The 21,680-nt window shown below is 46.4% G+C and overlaps 1 protein-coding gene across 7 annotated transcripts in view; it reads left to right on the top strand.

Moving 5' to 3' along the window:
• Positions 1-21,680, top strand: part of DCUN1D4 (defective in cullin neddylation 1 domain containing 4) — a 960,807-nt gene that overhangs the window by 169,008 nt on the left and 770,119 nt on the right. For all 7 annotated transcript variants that reach the window (XM_069631680.1, XM_069631678.1, XM_069631679.1 and 4 more), the window contains one exon: positions 14,994-15,108. In XM_069631680.1, coding sequence (XP_069487781.1) covers positions 14,994-15,108 — 115 coding nt within the window. The remainder of the gene's footprint in view (positions 1-14,993; positions 15,109-21,680) is intronic.

Raw genomic sequence — 21,680 nt, 5'->3', positions numbered from 1 at the left:
GCCTTTTCGCAAAGGGAAAGGTTAATCTTCGAAGCCAACTCTTGATCCATATAATTTCCAATGGCTCCACTGTCAATGTATGCTCTGACTGCATGCATTCGAGATGGCTGTTGGTGGTTTATAAGGACCATAGGCAAAACTAGGTGCGAGGTCTGGGAGTCCTTCTTTTCGCTCAGCAAGCGGACCTCAGACTCTGTTTCAACCTTACCAGCGACTCCCACTGCCTTTTTAGGTGGCTTTACTGGGCACTCTCGAAGGAAATGGCTGGTTGACCCGCAATACAAACAGTTGTTGTTGTCTTCTCCTATCTCTTTCAGCCTTGGATAATGGCCCACGCACTCCTCCGATTTGCATGGGTTCTGACACGTCGGTGGTCTTGGAGGCGTGTTCCTTGGGGCATACAAATAGCCTTGAATCGGTTCTAGCACGATCAGCCTTACGGTCCGGCCAATAAGTTTCCACAACCAGTCTGTTGAAGGTCCCAATGTAAGTTAGCAGATCCTGGTTGCCTTAACGCAAAGACAAAAGTTCATTGTCCAATGCCTGACCTTGTCAGCGCCGGGCAAACGGCTTCTCCATATCCAATTGGAATCTTTGGTAGTCTCTCAAGATGGGATCATCCCGACTGACCAGCGGTACCGACCAGTCAGCAGAACTGCCACCAAGATATGAAAGTACAAAGGCCACTTTGGACTGGTTGTTTGGAAAGGCTCCTGGCCTGCATAAGAAGTGTAGACGGCACTGATTCATAAAAACCGCATACCTTTTTTGATCTCCAACTAATCATTCTGGGGGTGCCAAAGGTACAGCTCCTGGGAGGACCACCTGCACTGGGTTGCTTGATGTAGTGGGTACCGTTGACCCCACTCCAGGTAGCGGTGCTTGCCCCACCTGTGACTGGAGCAACTCTCTGGCGAGATCAGTTCCCTTCGTAAGGCATTGGTTTCCTGCCTAGCCGATTGTACCTCTGCCCTGAGTTCCCCCAAAAGCTGAGCTAGCTGATCCGTTTCTGAGGTTTCCATGGCGCCCAGGTAGAGAATTTGTGTAAGGCTTTGCATTCTGTCATGCTCACCTGGTCTCCACGGGGGTGTGCTCGTGTGCGAAGGATGATGTCTGCACTGTTGGTGTTCAGCTTAATGAGGGCCTGCTTGCGTCTTCCCTTCTGTCTTGCCTCAGGAGATGTTCGTCTGCAAGTTGAAACAAGATATTAACCAACTGTGTGGCGCTGGTTTTGGTTTTCACCTCCTTCCGGGTTATCCTTCTCTTTCCCTGTCTCACCTTGTCTATTATATGGGGGAGCTCTCTGTTCTGCACACTCTCTGGCAGGGGCGCGGTTACTCTGTAGTTCCAGGATCGAGTTACTTCACTGATCCGATGGAGGTTGCTGAAGTGGATGGACCGGAGTGAGCAGGTAAGTCTCTATTCCAATAACGCCTTGAAATAGCTGCCTTAAGTCCATGCATGCAAGATAACTAATGTTTGTTTTCTTTGTCTTTCAGGTGCGGCACAAAGCGGTTTTCGGATGATGGATGACTCTCCTGACAATGATGAGAAGGATTCTTGCCGGTAAGTAGAGCGCTGTGCGAAATGCGCTAATAGTTCGCTTTATTTTAGCCTTCTTGGTGTGTGTGTGTGTGTTAGGGAGAATTCTCTGTTTTGACTGAATTTCCTAACCTAGTGAGTCCCCCAGCAGCTTTGCTGGATTTTTGGGGTTTATTTTTTTCTCCTGCCAAGAGTGAGACTCTTTTACCCTCACTCTTGGGCATGATTTGAGTGTGTTTCTTTGAATCTAGATGTGTTTAATGGGCTATGGGGTCTTTTACTCCATAGGGCTTCATGTGTTTTTGTGATGTGTGTTACACAGCACCATCAGTGCAGTGACACAGGGGTGTCCTAGTGACCCCCCAGTATAGACTCCAGACCCTGGGACTGACTACTGTCTCCCAGGGCTTGTAAAGTCACCATTGACTTTACTAGTCTTAAATTCTGAACAGAACCAGTAAACCATCATATCGTGGACGTACTGGCTGTGGCAATTCAATTGCACCAGGGTCTGTTAGTCGAGGGGGCACGTCTCCGTCCCCCCTGATCGAGTTTTGGCTGGTGGCAGTGGATCCTACTTTTTATATTCAACCGCAAATATTTTCCTATGGGATTTCCCATTGTTTTAGGCTACTATCTTTATTTAATTATTTACGGTAGCCTCGAACATACCGCAGGTTTATTTAATTAATATGAATTCTCCGGTTGGTATTTTTTGCCAAAACTTGATTCTAAAATGGCGTTTGTGTTCTCTTCTGTGACTCCAACCAAGTCGAGCCCTTTGTTCCACTTTTTGGCAGTCTTCTCCACAGAAGCCCTCCAAAGTGATGCCACTCTGTCTGGGGTACTTAGGAGGGGTGGGGGGGATTTAGGCACCCTGGACTGAGTTGCCTAGGCAACTCAAGTCGCACTCCGTCCTGATTGGCCCAAGTGGTGAGCCGGCTGGCTCACCACTTAGCATGTTTGAGTGACAGCTAGGCTGAGTGAATGGGGGTTTTCTGCATAAAAGCAGGGCTTTGGGGACTGGAACTTCAGAAGTCGCCACAGGACCTAAGAATCCGACGAGGGAGAAGCTGAGCTGACCTGCCACGACACCACCACCGGTGGAGCCCTGCTGGACCGTCTCACCACTTTTCCCAACGACAGGAGATCTCCCGCCGGAGAGTCTTCTTCCTTTGACTGGTGGGGATAACCAGTTTCACCGTCTTTTCGCCTTCCCGACGTACCTAGTGGCCGCCTTGCCTGTGCCAAGCACCCCGGCAACCGGGATACCATGTTTTACCACGACCGCGAACAAAGGTACCACCTTTAACCGGAAAACTCAGCGGCTGGTTTCTTCCCTTGTAGTGTAACGACCTTCATCTTTCCTCCAAGTCGAGATCTTCTCTTCCCCTGGACGACGGCGCAACTTGCACCCACAGCCAGGAACAACTGCCACCGATGGAGGATCCTTCCCACTTAAGGTACCGTGTCCCGCCCGGCTTCCCTTGCTACCGACTGTACGGGGTAGATTTAGCCCCCGGCTTTCGAACCTGGGTTAGCCTGGGACACCCTGGCTAAACTTTCCTAAGCCTCTCTAAACTCTTTTTGAACCCTCTGCAAGACTTTCTAAGTCTAGTGTAACTGCGTGATCTTGGGCACATTTGTGCTCTGCTCTCTCTAAGAGTGGGCCCAGCCTTTGGACTTTGGCTCACCAGTGACTTTTGCTCTTCTGCCTTGATAAGTGTTCCTGAACCTTAGAGTGGTGTACCTTTCCATTTTCTGTCTTTTTCCCTCCCTTTCTCACAAACTTATTGGAGTGCCATCTAGTTAAGCGCTCACCTCTGTATGAAAATAAGTGGTGTTTTACTGTGACTTATCTGATAAGGAAAAAGGGGTGCATATATTGCAATAGTAACTGTGTTTAGAATATTTTACAACATGAGTGCTGGAGTGTTTCAAACAGTGTGTTTTTAAATATACTTTGATACCAAAGCTCTGGTCAGTGTTTGCATGTATTATTGTGTCTGAGTGCCTATTGTGTATACTTTGCATACTGCCTAACTCTTCTTGAGAGAAGTCTGACTGCTCAGCCACAGCTACCAGGTAAATCTGGGTGGTGCAGACTGCTACCAAGTGGGTTTACTGCCAACACCTGTAGTCTTAAATCTTTTGCAGTGTTCCCTAAGGGAACTGCACAGGTTTCTGCCTAACAGTGTGCGACTAACCTGCTTTGTCTTTTCTGTTCGGCAGGTGCGGCGCTTTTCCAGGAAGAAGATGGAAAGACCAACTGACGATGTCGAGGTGCGGCGTGATGAAGAATGATGGAGAATTGCTCGCTGGACTTTCTGGAGAAGGCCGAGTCAGGTGCGTCGCTACCCGAGAGGGTAACTTCTGTTCTGATCTTCTACAGATGCGGCGGCCCTTTGATAAGCGTAGAGGCGAAGTCCGGATGTTCTGCTGGTAAGGCCTTCAATGCGTGAATAACTCTTGTTCTACTATTTTCACAGGTGCCGGTGGATAGAAGACTCTGGACGGGCGTGGCAGAAAGGAAGCAAGAACTGACACAGTGAGCGTTACGCTGCAGGAGTTCAGATTAACGCGAAGCGTGTTCAGTTTGCAAGGTGCGGTTTAAATAGCCTTGCAAGTAGTTCCAGGAAAAAAGTCCCCTTCATCGGATCCTGTCTCAAGTAAAGTAGTCCCAAGCAACACCCTGTACTGAATGGCTCAGCATCTCAGAGCCAAATAAATGAACCATGTATTTAACACATCAGGAGCCTGGCGCCAGCGGCGCCAGGACTGAGCCCAGGTGAGCCTAGCTGGGGCCTGGGAAGTTCCAAAGGATGCCAGAAACTGGGCTGGGCTCGCGGGTTTCAGGGTTTTGGGGGCATGCACCATGACAGTGGGATAGGTCGGAAGTTGATCAGACTGTAAAGAGTTTTGTTTTAATTTTGGATTGGAGGGTTGCAATTTTACCCAAAAGTGCTGACTGTATATTGGAACACCAAGTACTATCTTTGGTGCAGTAGTCAAGGGTGCTGCAGGAGTTTCAGGTTCCTTGAGGATTTTGAATAGTTCCTTGCTGTTAGATTGTGCTGCTAAGATATGGTTATTGTAAGATTCTTTTTTGGCCAGGAATATGGCTTCTTTATAGTTGAGAGTAGCAAGGAATAGACTGTCCTTGTGGGCATCGGACGAGTGACCTTTCCAGCGTGCCTCCGTGGTGCGTTTCTCTTTGCTTAGCACTCTTAGCTGTGGTGTAAACCACAAGTTGAGGTGTGCATGCTGTTTGGGTCTCCTTAGTTTGAGAGGAGCGATGGAGTTTATGGCTGAGAGCATTGCCTGGTTGTAGGTGTCTGCCAGGGTGGTAGGGTCCGAACAGTGGTTGGTGATGTTATTCAGGGTGGGAAGGATGATTGGGGAGTAGTGTTTTGGAGGTTGTTTTTTGTTTCTGGTAGGGATGGCTGGGGCAATGGAAGGCATAAGCAAGTGAGCTGCTTCAATGTTAAAGGTGATGATGTGGTGATCTGACCAGGTGCATGGAACATTTGAGAGAGGGCTGATGTTACAGTTGGTGTCACTTAGCCAGTCTAGGGACCTCCCTTTAATGTGGGTGGATTCACGTATATGGTGGGAGAATCCAAGGTCGGTTAAGGTGTTAGCGAGGTTAGTGGCCGTAAGGTCGTTAGGGTCTTGGTAACCTAGATTGAGGTCTCCAAGTATGATTGTTTGAGAATTGGTTTTAGCTTTATCAAGTACTAAGGCAGTCATGTCGTCCACAAATGATGTGGGAGGACCAGATGGTCTATAGATTAGATGTATAGTGGCTGTTTGGTTGGCAGATAAGGGAAGTTTGACAGAGTAACTCAGCCGATTCCAAGTTCGTACTTGGAAGGGTTCTGAGTCCAAGCAAGTTTCTATGGATGAATGCAATTCCGCCACCTCTGGAGGTGCGGTCGCATCTGGTGATGGAATATTCAGGGGGGATAGCTAAGGATAGTGCTGGGCCAGAGGCGGGGTGCAGCCAAGTTTCAGAGATGGCCATGAGGTCTAGCCCCTGGGTCTTGATAAGATCGGCAATGTCCAGTGCATGTGCTGCAAGGGATCTTGCGTTGACCAACGCGGATCTGGCGGAGAGTAGGCGAGATGGGAGATTGGGGGGATTGGCTGGGCGTTGGGCGCTTTGACTGGATACTAGGGTGCATAGGATGACCCAGAATCTACTTCCTAGTTTTATGTTTCTTAGGCGAGTGGAGAATGGTTTAGGTATGGGTTTTTTGGTGAAATGATCAAACCATAAGGCAGGGTTATTTAGATAGATATTGGGCAACTCAGCACTCAGGTGGGCGGTCGTGGGCCTGCATGTGGGGGGTCATAATTTCAGTGCGCAAAATGCTGAGAGCAGCTGGACTGGCGAGTGATAGAAGTAGCAAGGTAGGTATCCGCAATAGGCAGTACATTATCCCTAGTAAGGGGAGCAATGGCCTTAGGGATGCGAGGTGTAGTAGCATGATACTGGTGTGGAGGTAAGTGGGGAGATTGGCTAAGTCAGAAGTTGCTAGCTAAGGTTACATGCAGTCCAGGTTCTGACGATGGTTCAGCAGGAGCGTGGGCTATTCAAGACGTTTGTCTAAGAGGGCAGCGGGTAGTTAGCAGTAGGTGGGCTAGAGCTTGGGAACGTTGGTGGGCGAAGTAGAGCTGGAGCAGGGCGGAGCTAGCACTTACACTAGGTAGGGCTGATACAGTTTGGGCGCATGAAAACTAGATAGCAAAGATGCAATGCAGAGGTTAAATAGAATGCTTAGCTACAGCGCACACATGAGCAGGATATTGCAGTACAGTAATATATTTGCTGGATAGGGCTAATGCAGTACCGGCTGAATAAAAGTTTTTAACAGCAGAGCCCACATGAACAGGATGGCGCAAATTACAATGATACGTTGGCTAAATGTGGCTAATGCAGTACAGACAAAATGGAGTTCTAGCTGCAGAGCACGCATGATCTAAACTGGAGCTAACGCGAGGCAAGAGACACATAGGCTAAGTAATGCTAGTACAGTGCGGGCGCTCAGGCGCGGGATAAGATATGTGGAAAAATAGTGGCACTGGCCTTCCGGTGGGCAAGTTCGCATAGGTAGAGGATGATGTAGTCAGATTGAGTGTGTTTGCAGATTTACACCGGGAGGCTGCGACGTGTTCCAAGTTACTGTTCAGGTTCTTTACTGCTTGTATTGCCAGATATTTGGCAAGTGGCATAGAAGAGGCAGCGTACTCGCATGGATCTGCAAATGGGTCTCGGGCGGGGGGGCTGGCCGAAGGCTCGTACGGCCTCGGACAGGCGCAGACAGGCCCTTTAGCTCGCCCTTTGGCTTTCGCCTATCAGTGAAGCTGGGGGCGGGTGTAGCAGTAGGCGGCCAATCTGAGGCCAGGATTGCTGCACGGCAGAAAGATACAGCTCGGGGGGCCTCCAGGAAGTGTGGCCATCGAGCACGTTGCATACAATGGCGGCTGAATGAACGGCGGTCGCCAAAACAGGATAGCAGGCTTTGTTTTAGCATTACTCCCATTTTAGGGTGATGCTGGCAATATAAGATGAATTGCAAAGCGAATTCGGATGCCCACCTTACTCACTAGCGTGTAGGAGCATCGGATGGCTCGTCAGTCCTCAGGGATGAAGTGGAATGGAGAGGGAAGGCTCCGGCCCTCTCCTCTCGGCGCAGCTTACGAGGTGAATTTATTCGGGATTATGTGAATATATTTTGTATGTTCATGGAAAATGAAGGAAACAATAATAAATTAGCGTAATGGAGATATTGTACGTTTAAGTATGCGTAAACATTGTAAAGAAGATAGTATTGAAAGTAAAATAATTGACTTATTTGATATTTTTCACTTTAGCGTATTTTTAGGCTACAAGTAAGTATTAGCATAACTGCTAGGTAGAGTTCGAAACATGCCACCATAATAGTAGTGAATATTGCTGGGCAGAGAAATAATGTCTGTTAATATCCTTAGTTAATATAAACATTTATTCTATTTACATCACTAAGTTGGTTTCAAGCTTTCTATGGCCTAAGAAATAAGTCGGTAATAAGTAATGATACTGAAATTAAAATGTGTATGGGAGATAATTGTATTTAATGATGTCCCTAACTTTACCTTAGATTTAGGCTATAGTCATGTGTTGGTGCGTTTTCCATGAAGACAGAGGAACATGCCACCATGAAAATATGCTTGAATACTTCTGGACAGGGAAGTTATTGGGCCTAATTATGTAATTGGGCTAATGTTGAGGTACTAATTTCACCTTGCTTTAAAAATGGCCAACAGGTTTTCTGTGATTTAAGTAATAAATCTCAATGAGAAATATGATTGTGGTTTTAAGTATACCTTAGTGTAGTAAAGAAGATAGTATTTAAGTTAAACTATATAAACAAGGTGTTTGTGTACTGTTCTGCAGTGTGTGTTCTAGCAAAAGTACTTTGAAGTCAAATATTTCTTTAATTGTTTTATAATATTTTCTAAATGTTTACTAATCAATGGAGAAGTCATTGAAGTGAGAAGGATTCTTCAGCAGCCACCTGAGAGCATCCACCTGAGGATTTCCCAAAGAATGAGATTATGGATTCTTCAAAAGAAATTAAGGGCATATCTTCAGAGTGACGTGGAGACTATTAAAAAGGACATAAGACACCTGAAAAGAAAGATGGATATTGTTAATGTGGACTATTTGGACATGAAGCAAATCTCATTTCAAGACACTGAAAGAAAAAGCATACCCACAACTACTTTCCCTCCTAAATAAATACTTTTTAAAAATCTTTCTTTTGCTTCTTGATATATCTTTTAAAATTGTTAGTATTATAGGTGTTAATGTAAGCTGTAGTAAGTGATTCAAAAGTTGTCCATGAAATTATGTTCTATTTTTACATAATGGCCATAATAAGTAACTGTTTGCTTGAATGAGTAGGATGCGGTTAGAGTGTAACCCGTTTATTCGAACCAATATGAATTGCTTACAGAAGCTAATCTTAAAAAGTCGGGTTGCTAATTACACAGCCTGCAATAGCAGGCGTGTAGTTATGGTAAAGATGCTCAACTCTTAGGAAGAGCACTTTTTGGCCGGCTCATAACTTTGGCGCCATTTGCTGAATTCCCTCAGAACTTTGCAAAACAAGTATATGACCACCTCGGAATGATTATGCAAAGTTTAGTACGGTTTCGTCAAGGGGGGGGGCAAAATAATAGGGCGGGAATATATTTTGCTCACAGCCCAAATGTCTGGATGAATTTGCACCAAACGTGAGCATGGGAGCGGCGGCTTGGTCCTGAAAGCGTCCTTTTGCAAATTTGGTGTAAATCCATCCAGTAGTTCTTTTTTAAATGGGCAAAAAGTAGGTAGAAAAAAAGTTGTGATATGTGTCCGTTCTGCAGACTCACTTCCTGATTTTGCGTCCGCAGACACTTCTGGACCAATTAGAGGGCTGTGTGAGGTTCGTGGACATCATACGTGCCCGCTGATTGGTCCTTTAAAAATGCGAGGTGCGTCAAAACATTTAAAACGGACGCCATGTGGGGCAGGGATGAGGTGGGCATGAGGATGAGATGGGATGGGATGCGATATGGCCGCATCTGTTTTCTTCTTCTCCGAAGTCTGCAAACATCTCAGATGTTCGGGGACCTTCCTGTGATGTTCGTGAATTTGCCAAAAGTTTGAGGACATTGTGCATATTTCTGCATCATAAGGTCAGTGAAAAGCAGTTTTTGGATGGCTTATTACTTTAGCGCCACTCAATGAAACTGCATAGAATTATGCAATATAATTTTAGGCCCAACCCCGAATGGTTCTGCAAAGTTTGGTGCTATTTTGCACGAGGGGGCAAAATTGGAAGGGGGGCCCAGAATACATGAAAGGCTTACAAATGTGGTGCCGTTTGACGAATCTGCACGAAAGTTTGCAAAACTATTTTAGACCGCAATTTGAATGTTTTTGCCAAGTTGGTTAGATTTTGTCAAGAGGGGGCTAAGTAATGACTATTTTTTTTTTGTACAAACATTTTGACACTTTTCAAAAAATGAAATATGAATGGATATGCAGCATACTCGTGTAAGGAGCATTGGCACGGACCCAAAAGAATGGTTTTGCAAATGTGGCTGCTTTTTTAATTTTTTGAAAAGTCTCATATTGTAGGTACAAAAAATAGTGATATACCTTTGGTGACTGAGGTATAGCCTGTGGCTATGACCCGGACAATCTGGTCACTGGCCATGACGACGACGGACCGGCAATGGGGTTAAAGTGGGTCTGGCCACCCGGGGACCAAGTGGTCAAGTTATTCAAAATCAGGATAGGTTTGAATTCTGCTTGTGGCTACAGCCCAAAGTGCTGGACTGGTTTGCAGCAAATGTGCGCGAGGAGCCTCGGCAAGGACCTGAAAACATGGGTTTGCAAATGTGTCCCGTTTCATATTTTCATGTGTCAAAATGTAAGTACAAAGAATAGTAACCCTCAGCAAGGACAAATGTGTACTCTGATTTGCTTATTGGGCATTCGGCACGGCCGAAGCACATGCACCATGGATTGTGGAGACTGGACATTGGTTGCAAGCCTTGAGCACTGGCCATTAGTCACATTATGAGTTTTAGTGGACACTGAACTAGGATGCAGGGTAGGTGCAAGGAATAATAGGGGTGGTTTGGTGGGGCTGGGGTCATGTTCGAGCCACATGCCCTAGTTCAATTCAACCATGACTTGCATCCCCAGCATGCGCTGCTAACACATCAGTATGTGTTGAAAAATGTTTTGTTAAAGGAGTTTTATAGTTCTTTCATATATGTTAAAATACGAATTATTAGTAACTTAGATACAGTGATGTAACATCATGAAACATTTTCACTCATAAAAACCAAGGAAATTCACTGAAAAATATGTTAAAGGGACGTTATGATTAAGTTGCACCAAAAAAAGCTATTGCTGTCCCCGAAATTTGATGAAGGGAAGTAAAATTAAAAACACAAGAAATTCGCCAGTTAGTAAGCTATGCAACCATAACTCACGCCACTGCCATGCACTAACACCCAGGACATCAAAGATGACATCAAAAATGACATCAGTGACATCACAAATCTGAGGTTGTTGATTTTGTTCAGTGACGGTATTAGTTTTAACAGAGGAAGAAGCGGTGCGCAATGAAAACTGTGGTGGACAGCTGGAGAGATTTCCTAGGTAAAGAACACCACAGCAAAATGGAAATAGAGGAGGTGCAGTGCACCTTTGGCAAGAAGACATTGCACAGAGGTCCATCAACAGCTGCATCAAAAAGCCTTGGCACATCAACTCTAATACAACACTTAGTGTGCGCCCACAGGCAAGACGTGGATCAGGCCTGCAGAGAAGCGCACATGCACCATAAAATCAAGGACCATGGAGCTGCATCAGTCTAACAGCAAACCTCACCATCGACCTCCAACAGCTACAGCACCTTCCTCCAGTACACCCTCATGTGCACAACCCAGTCAACCAACAATCCAACCTTGTCTTACATTACCTGCACAAAATCTACTGCAGTGCAAAATAATATGCTGCCTATGCCACGAGTGGATTTCAATGAGAGATGCCACCCTAGAAGGATGGGCATTGGCAATTTCCAACCACAAGCCCAATTGCAACCGCCTAGGATTCTTCATTTTTTTTTAAACAGCAACTTTTTGGATACAAAATATCAAGACACATATAAAGTGACTTTTTTTTTTTTGTACTCCTTTGTTTCAAGTTCCTTCACAATGTTAACTTTCCTCCTCCTAAAACTGCCCTTTTCAGTGCCACCCTCTAAGGTATAAAAATAGGCAGCCCCCTACCCCCACACAAATTGTATACATGAATCCGAAAGCCTTATAAGCTCCATTTTATACAGCTCGTGTTCGCAAAAAAGCATTTTTACTAATATTTGTAAATAATAACCTAATAACTGTGGCTATAGCCACAATTCAGATAGTCCTTTTTTCGTTTCCCCATATCTACAGTGAAGTAATTCCTGCTTTTCCACCTCTATACGATAGTGTTTTCAACCTCTATAAAGTGTTTTGGCTATCCGCAGCTATAGCCACATATGGGGGTTGTATAGCCACGGCTATAGATGTGCCGCAGCTGCTGTTAATAAAAGATGTAAAAAAAATCTCATGCAACGGCTCATCCACTGTATATTTTACCTTAACCCTCCACACACCCAAAATAACCGTCCCTTCCTCCCTCCTTGTGATGCCCCTTACCCTCCCTCTGTAACAATGGTATATCTCCTTCGGCCATGTTCACTATATATTTTAAAACCCTTGCACCCACTGGCCCTGTCCTTCCGCCAGGGCCAGTGGGCATGCCCTTCGGCCGTCCCCGCTGTATGTTTTTTTAAAACACAAACCGGCTACTAGCCATGGCCTTCAGCTGTGCTCACTGTATGCAACCATCGCCTATGCCCCCCACCCTCCCTCTGTAACAATGGTATATTTCCTTTGCCCATGCCCACTGTATATTTCAAAACACTTGCAGACTACTGGCCATGGTCTCTGTATATTTTAAAACACTGACCACTAGCCATGGCCTTTATCCATGGCAGTGCCCACGGCATTTGCCTGTGACCGCTGTATGCAACCCACTGGCCATGGCCTTTGGTCATGCCCACTGTATGTCACGGCCACTCGCCCATGTCCACTCTTAACTTTAAAACACTACCAGATCACTGGCCATAGCCATTGATTTCTCACCCCCTATTTCACTGGATCTGTGTAAATTACATTTTCCCCATTGATGCGGCTATAATAGTAACAAGCTACATAAACCTGCGTCTATCTGTAGTATGGACTACAAATACCCGTGGCTACCAGTAGTTTTATACCCGTGAATATAAGCAAAAACATCGAAAAAGCACAATTTCTTTGCCCCTTCAGGCCCTCACCAAGTGCTCCCCTCATGTATTCCAGCTCCCCCCTCACCTGATGACCTCTTCACCTCCCCTACCCTCACCCATTTCCCCCCAAAACTCGTTTCTGTGACGCAGTTTCGTTTGAAATGCAAGTACCCGCAGTTATAGCTGATGGTATGGGGGAAAATGTTTTGAGCCTTGTGTTGCAAACTTTGTCCCTAGCCCCCTTCCAGCTTCTATATTTCACTTGATGTCCTCTTGCCTGCACTCCCGTCTAGCCAAGGGGCATTTGGATGTTTTTTGATCTGCAAATGACTTTTTTCTGATACCCTCGGCTATAACTGTGGCTATCTCTCGATCTGAGAAAAAAAATGATGGTGGCTGTTTCATTTATAAATACCCGGACTCTAAATGAACCCAGGTAGATAAATCTATCTATTTTTGAGAAGGGGGCACTGGACCGAATAACCCCAAACCACAACAGGATCGTAAAGTCACTGCTTCGTGCCAGAATAGTTTTGGACCTGGTCCAAATCCATCTTTATTTTTTTTTAACAAAGCTTTCCCAAAGTTTCCAGTCAAAATCTCAGCCAAGTCCATTGCACAAATCAGGTTATTAGCAATTCATTTTTTCTATTATCTATGGAACGCACTACTCATCTTAGGGCGCCGACCACTGCTCTATAATATCTGTAAAGGAGAGATTCTGTTAGTTTGTTCCTTTATAATATTCAACACTGTTCCACCAAACTTTACATAGTACATGTTCGGACCTTCCAGACATTACTGGCTCAATGACATTTGGACACCACACCTCTTTCCCCAGATTTCAGCCCCTTCACACATGAGACGGTTGCTGAAATCAGCAAAACATCATGTTGTCGTGGAAGAACCGGACCAAACAAATTTTAAGCGTCTCAACGCGAGTAACAAAACTCGAAAACCACGTTTCAAGGCCCTAGGACGCACCGTTGCCAACATTTTTGCACCACAACACACTGCTCCTCGCGATGGTGAAGCGTAAGGTGGGAAGAGCGCACAGAAGTTCCAGTATGCTGCAGCATGCCAAAACACGCCTCTCCACATCTGATCTGGGGTATGTCAGCCAGCAACACGCGCCCATTCTCGGTGCAGTTTACTTCAGAGTGCAAAGCACATCAAGCGATAAGTGATTCGGAACAGCGATCTATGGTATCATTGATTTTCAACAATTGATGAGTGTTATCATGTCTGTCTACATAACCTGTGTGTAGTACATTTTGCTAGTGTTCTATACAGGGGGCTATCATTTTGCACTACCAATTGGCAAGTGAAAATTTATGAGTGACTTTTTATGTCTAGTTAAGTTTGTTAAAACGTTAGATTTTTACCCCTTATGTACAAATATCTGCATTCTTTATTTGAGAAAAATCTTTACAATGTTAAGGTGAAGCCAACAAAAATGTGTTATAATGAAATAATAAAAAGTATTATTAAATCAAATTTCACACTAAACTTAACTCACCTTTATTTTGGCTCTAAGATGCTTTATAGTGAAAGTAATATGTTGTGTAAATATATATGATGTGAGTTTTTAGATGTTCACTGTGTAATGTAGGAAATGTAAGTGTGTACAGTTCCTATAAAACGTGTAAATGTATTCACTTTAAAACTGACATTGAAGTCGGCTGTGACTTGCCTTTCATGTGAATTTTTAGGAGATGCTAATTGTGTAATGTATGAACAGTAAACTCATTAGCTCTGTGTACAGTTTGTATGACTTGCCTTTGTGAGTTTTTAGATGTAAATTTTGTAATGTACCACCTGTAAAACTCATGTGCTTTACGTATGTGATTGCAGCGCATGTTGTAGGCACATGTCATAGGAGACCATGTTGTAGGTGTCCTAGGAGAGTGCATCTCGTAGGACCATGTGTCGTAGGTGCACGCGCTGTGTACAGTTGGTATGAAAGGTGTACATTTATTCCATCATCTTAAAACTGATATCATAGTCAGCTTTGACTTGCCTTTAATAGAAGTTAAAGTCAAAGTACTTAGCATGAAGTAATATAACCACAAAGTAATTTTTTCGTTGAATTTACTTCGAACCAGCTCTACCATCTAAAGTCTTACTCCTTAAGGTGCAGTATAGGCATTTTACAGCCATGGTGCTGTTTTCTAAATCCTGTCCATGTAAGATGAGTTTTAGGGGCATAGCTCTGCTGTCTAAACCCTGACCAGGTAAGAGTATGCAATTTGGAGGACAGCTCGGTATGTGATGCAATGTAATCTATGTGCTCTTTTATAGTGCCTTGGTACCACATTTGGTTACCGCTCCACTTGTGGCTCTGTAAGCAAAATGTACTGCACAGTGGTAGATGTGGTTCCTTTAAGTACCATAATTGGTAAATTAGAGTGATTTTGCTTCCTTGAGCTACAACCTTAGCATCCCATTGACAATGTCTTTTTCACTTTGTATCTATGTGTATAATCTTGATTACGTCTGAGCTTTTATTTACCTTATTGTGTTGTCCATCTTTGCATATGTTGTTCTTCATGCGCTTCTATCTTCTTGCAGGAAATCTGCGATCTTGCAGTTCTACAGACTATTGTACCAAAGTGATGCCACCAAGGAAAAAAAGGAGACCTGCAGCAGGCGATGATCTGACGGCTAAGAAAAGTAGGCATGATGGGTATGTGCTCTTAAAAGAATTGAAATAAAAAACACAACAAAAAAAGCAACCATCAATTATCATACAAAGCACATAATTGGATAATACGCATATGTTCCATGCCCATGTTTTTCATTCTTTGGATGTCTGTAAAGGAGTTAGCCCTGTCTCCGTGGAACACAGTGAAACCTTCAGAAAAGTGAGCAAATCCTGGTGTACATGTGTCCGTTCTCCACCCCCTTCTGACTTCTATGGCCAGTCCTTGCTCTCTGCGGTGACTGGACACGACACATAGGGACATTTTTGATTACCGAGTTTTTTCCCCCCTCATTTACAAAGATTGGCCCATCCGCCTATTCTCTGTTAACAATTTTCATTTTGCTTTGAGTGCTATGGCCTCACCACAAGTGAAACTTGTGACACACTGTCTTCCTGTGAGCTCGGTGGCCAGGTATATTGCTGGGGGACCTTCTGATATCCACCTTTGAAAGAATATGGAAATTTCCTGAATGATGAGACCAAGAAGGTAAGAGACTGGCATAGCCCCCCTTTCTGTATCGTGTTTTTCTGACTTTTCCCAAACTGCGCTCTCCCCAATGGGACCCTTGCAGCTGACACGGCTTGCCACTGCAACACTGGTGCAAACCCTGGGGCCTTCGATAAAAGGGCATATGCTCAGGCTGTAGCTAGCCTGGAGCTTCCAGGGGTGTGGCAACTCTACACTTTGTGCCAGAGTTCGTACTGTGGGAAATATGGGGGCTTGATCCTTACACTGAGACCCAACTAGCTACCTCCATGTTAAAAGGATTCGTCTGATCCTTTTCAGAAATGTGTTAGGTAATACAAATCATGAATAATGGCACAGAAAAATTCTCACACATTCATGTTGTCAGGAAAATGGAAGAAGTAGGCCTCAGTTATGTCACGATCCATGCCCCTGATCCCCTCCGGCTATCAGCCCCCTGGCAGCAGTGGGGCTAAAGCCCTTCACACTGGCCCCAAGGGCCTTACAACTCCATCAGAAACTTACAAAGTCAGTCCGGGCACCTTTGGTGCCAGTTTCATTATCGGGAATAAAACAATACCAGTTTTGGACCTTAATAAAACATGGGGCCTATTACACAGCTCAGTTCTTTAGAACCAAGCCATGCGGTCTAGTGTTTTGGGTGTGGCTGGGCCTGGAACTGCTTGGTCTGGAACTACTTTACCTGGGCTATTTAAACCACACCCAAACAGCAGAACACGCTTCGCGTTATTCTTCACTCCTGCAGCGTAGAACTCACCGTGTCCAGCTCCTGCTCATCTGCTTCTCTGGCGGCCCGATCCTAAAGCCCTAGATCCGGATTCCATTAATAACCTGGAAGAACAAGAACAGCATTAGCAAGCAAGAACCCTTACCTATGAAGTAACAGGTCTTGAATCCATCCTGCGCTTCGCTTACCTCGCCCATCTCCGGAGTTCGCAGCAACCTGCAAAGGTAAAGAAACAAGGACAGCATTAATAACAATTCTTACCTGGGCAAGCAGCAAGTCCTGGCAGCACCCTGTGCTTTGCTTACCTGGCCCATCTACAGGTTTCACCGCAAGCTGCAAGGGAGAAGGAACAAGGTCAGCATTAACAAAGCACTTACCTGGGCAAGCAGCGCTTCGATTGCTTATCACTCCAGAACATCACTGCAACCTGTACAAAGAAGAGAAGAGAACACAGGTTATCAATTAACACCAATAAACAGCGCAGCACTTCGCATCAATAGCTCACGGTGGTCTTCGCCATCGGTGCGGCAAATCCAAGATCGCAACCATCCCTGTGAAAACAAAAACTTTCTTGGGGAACAGCGTAGTGGAGCAAGATGCTGAGGAGACAGAAAAAACGGAGGGAAAGAAAGAGACAGAATAAAGACGGAAAAGACATGTTGACTCACCTGGAAGACATCGGAGTCACAGCCGGTCTGGACCCGACGTAAGGGCACACGGACCAGTGAAGCAACTAGGTCCACGGAACGCCCGCAACAACCACGCGCCCCTGCACAGAGACGCAGGACGGAGAGTTCAACGCACAAAAACCTAAGGTGAGCAATAACCCCAAGGGAGGGGATTTGGACCAGAGGGAGGTGAGAGTCCACCCATCACAGAACCAGTATCTTAATCCTCCATTCTCCTGTTATAGGCGCTACCCAACATCTGGCACATAACGAAGCAGAGAGGGGTCCGGGATAAAGCTTAGACCTCCATCCAGTATTGTGTGGCACCCCCGTGGATACCAGGTGAGCGTAACAGATACCTCTCAAAAACTCAGTTGAGCTGCATCAGATAATCCCTACCAGATTAAGTGTTTCACCACCCTACAGATTACCTTACCACTCACTTCCCAGTGGCCCAGCTTGAAAGGGGCCCCTAGGGGACCCTGACGTCTATGGAAACAAGGCGGGTCACCACACACGATAGATATGCCAGACACAAGGTTGTATTCCCAAAGCTAGGGTTTTATTGCAAAGCAAAAGTCTCAGTTGGCCAACTCGGTCTCACGCCCCGTGACGTGTATCTCTAGACCCCGAGGGACGCAAGAGCGTGAATTACGTACATCAGTTACATATATACAAAATGCATATCAAACAATCAGCTATGACATGTATAACACCCCGCTTCATTGGGTTTCTTTGAACTTGGTGTGATTATGGACATCTCCGACCACTATGACACCTTCAAACATCTATTCTAGCAACAATTTGCAATTTATGAGTGCGTAGGCATCTTTCGGTTATTGAATAGAACACGGTGCTTCTGTTCTTGGAAGTGAACTACATACAGGGAGGAGTTGCATTCCGGACCTTTCTATCTATCGGGTGCTATTCGTGTCCTGGTAGCCGACATGCTATTAGCGGGCTCAGCAAAGGGGGGCCGTTAAAAAAAGCATAATTCAAGCCTTTAGCGGTATTATTCTAACATATTCTACCATATAACGAGACTGGCTGGCAGCTGTGAAATGATTAAATGCCCTGCGGCTCTGCTTCAAGGCTACATTAAGGAGGGAGCCGGGCATTCTTCCTGGCGCTGCCTACGTTTGTGTTTCAGCGAAACTCTTGTTATCCTCTCGGCCCTGTGGCTGTCCTTTTCATATACAGACAATGTTCTACAGTCGAGCAGTGTAAGCGGAAAATATACTGCGAAGCAATAGGAACAGAAAGCAATGAGCAATGGTTAGAAAACAAAATGGCGATTCTTGTTACATCAAAATGGCCGTTCATTGGAAAACTCGAAAACCTATATTCTGTCGTATCGTGCATGAGACGGTTGGCCCACGGCCACCAAAATGCGTTTGCGGTCTCAAATTAGATTTCTAGACTGATGAGCTCTTCTCTTCAGCATATTGCAGCAAGACATGCTTAGTATTTGGGTTTTGTAATTACAGACTTTGTCAGAATTGCCACAGGAAGCATTGCACTGCAAGGCGACTGAACACCATTACTGTCTGTCTTCCAGACACTCTACCCCACCCACTCAGTTACTAGCTTCTTAGAAAATGTACCTGGGGACCCCCAAAATGCGTAATAAATGATTACCACAGGTACTCAAAAAAGGAGCACAAACCAAGCAAGAAGTAACGCTGTTTATTACAGCTGGCCGAGCACAAATCAAGCAGAACAGTGGAACAGTACTGGTTGATGAGAGCTGACAAAATGACATACAGTGAACATCCTTTTTATACACCTAGAACAATGTTTACAAAGTTAGAAACAGTTGCACTGCAAGCTTTGCGTCTTTTACAGTACACACAAGGTTATTGGTTAAGATGAGTCAATCCCTCATAACTGGACATATGTTAGTCAAACATGATTGAAGCAAATTGATCTGTCCCCTAATAGCCCATAACTTCCCCATGTGGTGCCACATTTCGTCCCACTCCTCCTGCAAACAGTTTGCAATTAGTAAAAAGATTTGTGCTGACTTCCGGATCTTTATTACACTGCCATTGGTCAGCACCACGGCGGAAGGAAGATGAGACACCCTGAGCTAGTGGGAAGGGAGACATCCACACAGCACTAGCAAGATAGCAATCTTCGTAAACCTTGTTGTGGACTCTGAGGGCTGGTCAACTCCCAGAGATGCTGGAACTTACCATCTGGTTGGTCCTTCTTGTAACGTGGCTCGATTCCACTTCCCCGTTCTCATACCCACTGGGCAAAGGGAAAATAAGTGTGTGTGTGTGTGTTTTTTCTCTTCTGGATTGGGCCAACTTCCCCAGCTCCCATGAACAGCTGTGAGACCAGTTTGCCGACCTTGATTACATCACCCAGTGCTGCCTCAGTGACTTTGGTCTGCAGGAGACGAGCAGCTTGGGTTCAGCTCCTCCACCCTAGACTGTGGTACACCGGGTATGTGTACAATGCAGGCGTTTAAGATGGAGCTCAACCTGTAGTTTCACTATTGTATATGTTTACCCTTGGTTTTTCCAGTTTTGTGCTGATAGCTGCGAGTTTCATTATGTCGATCTTTGTGAACGAGGTATCCCCCTCCCTCTGTTCCCATCCAGGTTGGATCCTGATAAACGATTATAGCTCCCAGAGCCGATTGTCGTTTCCGAACTCCACCCACCCAGGAGGTGTCTGTCTGCCCGTTCATTCCCTTAGTTGGTAGGTGCACCCCCTGTCTGGTGCTGAATCAGCACCTGCATTACATTCCCCCCTTGGATCGATCTTTCGATCGACACCATCTTTCCCATTTCTTGACATTGTTCTTTGGGAATCTATAACATAGTTACCCTTTTCATGTCTCCCGCTTCTTCATACCCTTCGAGTGTGTCCCCAATTATTAGGCAAATCCCGTCCATCTACACAGCATGCTACCCAAAAAGCATTGTAAACTGCATTTGGTGGGGGTGCTACAAAAATCGCCTGTACTCATCCTCGCCGTCATTCATCCTGGGGGGCTGTTCGTCTAGTTCAATACTCTCCCGATCAACTTTATTAGCAGACATTATGTACCATGCTCTCCTTTTCTGACGGTTGCACTGGCTGATGATCCACTGGCCGATGATCCACTGGCCGACGCAGATTGCAACGAGCATCACAACAAGAACTGGGACGATTAGTTTGAACATGACCGCCAGCCGTTCTGGCATGCAGGCAAATAGTGAATTGAGCCAATTGTCTGGTGTGATGTCATGCCCTTACCCCCAACGGATGATCCAGCAGAGCCTGGACTGTCGGGAAGCCCTCCAAGCAAGCAGAGAACTCATCCCCCACCGCCCTTCCAGCCTGCTGGTCCTCACAGCCTTCATCCCCTTCCCCGGATCCGAGGGATGACACGGGAACAGAGACGGCCACGATGGGGACGGATGACGATGGTGGTGACGACGGGATGGGCCTTCCATCACCACCGCCTCGGGCCTCCCCACCCGACGAAATTGGCTCCTTCCACGCCATGATCGCCAGGGCATCCAAGCTCTTCCAGTTCTGACCCGAAGAACAGAAGGAAGGTTTCCTCTATCAACGGTGTGAGGCCAAGAGGAAGACGGTCCTCTCGGTCCTGTTACTTGACGTCATCTGGGACAAGAGTCTGGCGCTCCTGAAGAACCCGTCCACGACCCCTGCCAAGAGAGACCGGTACGAGAAGAAGTACCGGGTCCCGGATTTCGCCCCCATGTGCCTTTGGGCGCAGCCGAACCTGGATTTGGTCGTCTCAGTGGTGGCCAAGAAGAAATCGGCGGGGGCGACGGCTTCAACTTCGACCTCCCCGCCGGACGGCGAAGGGAAGAAATTGGACGCCAGGTCATCTCGTCGGCGGCGACGATTAAAGAAGCCAACGCCCTCGCGATTGTGGCCCGCTACGACAGGGAGCTGTGGTTTAAGATCGCACCTCTGCTGGACTTCCTCCTGGACGACAAGAGGTTTGAGTCCCTGGAGATCCTGCAGGAAGGCGAGGTGGCATCGGACCACGCCATAACGGTGGCCACGGACATTGCTGACACCGGCTTCCACCAGATGGGCAACTGTGTTTGTCTGCGCCGGCGTGGTTGGCTCAAGGCAACCGATTTCCGCCAGGACGTGCAAACCAGAGTTTTGGACATGCCTTTCGACAGGAACAACCTGTTTGGCAAGACAGTGGACGAGTCACTGCAGGCCATCAAGGCCGACACAGAGACGTTGCAGGCCTTGGGAGTTTTGCAGCAACGATGGCCGACCTTTCGGAACTCCGCAGGCAAGCAAGGTGCCTCCAAAGGATTCAGCGGCGGCTCCTCGACGTACTGCCAGGCTGGCAGCTCCTCGTCGCAGGAGGCCTACAGAGGACGCGGCAAGTCCGAAGGATCTCGTCAAGGAGGCCAAGGTGGCAAGGCTGCTACCAAGCAGGACTGATCCGGCCGTTGCGTCGGGCCCCCACCTGAGCACCCGGGTGGGAGGCCGGCTGGCGAAGTTCATCAAGCGTGTGGGAGTCCATCTCCACCGACCGATGGGTGCAGGATGCCCTGGCCCGCGGGCACACTCGAGTTTCTAAAGAAGTGCCCCCGCATTCCACCTGTGGCCAGGAAGGAAAACCACGTCCCTCAACTGATGCTGGAAGTAAGGGCGATGCTGAAGAAAGGAGCCATCAAGCTCG

This window comes from Ambystoma mexicanum, chromosome 6q (assembly GCF_040938575.1).
Source record: "Ambystoma mexicanum isolate Mex_15411 chromosome 6q, UKY_AmexF1_1, whole genome shotgun sequence".
NCBI lineage: Eukaryota > Metazoa > Chordata > Amphibia > Caudata > Ambystomatidae > Ambystoma > Ambystoma mexicanum.
Note: the sequence above shows the minus strand (reverse complement) of the source record. Positions and strands in the feature narration are given on the sequence as shown.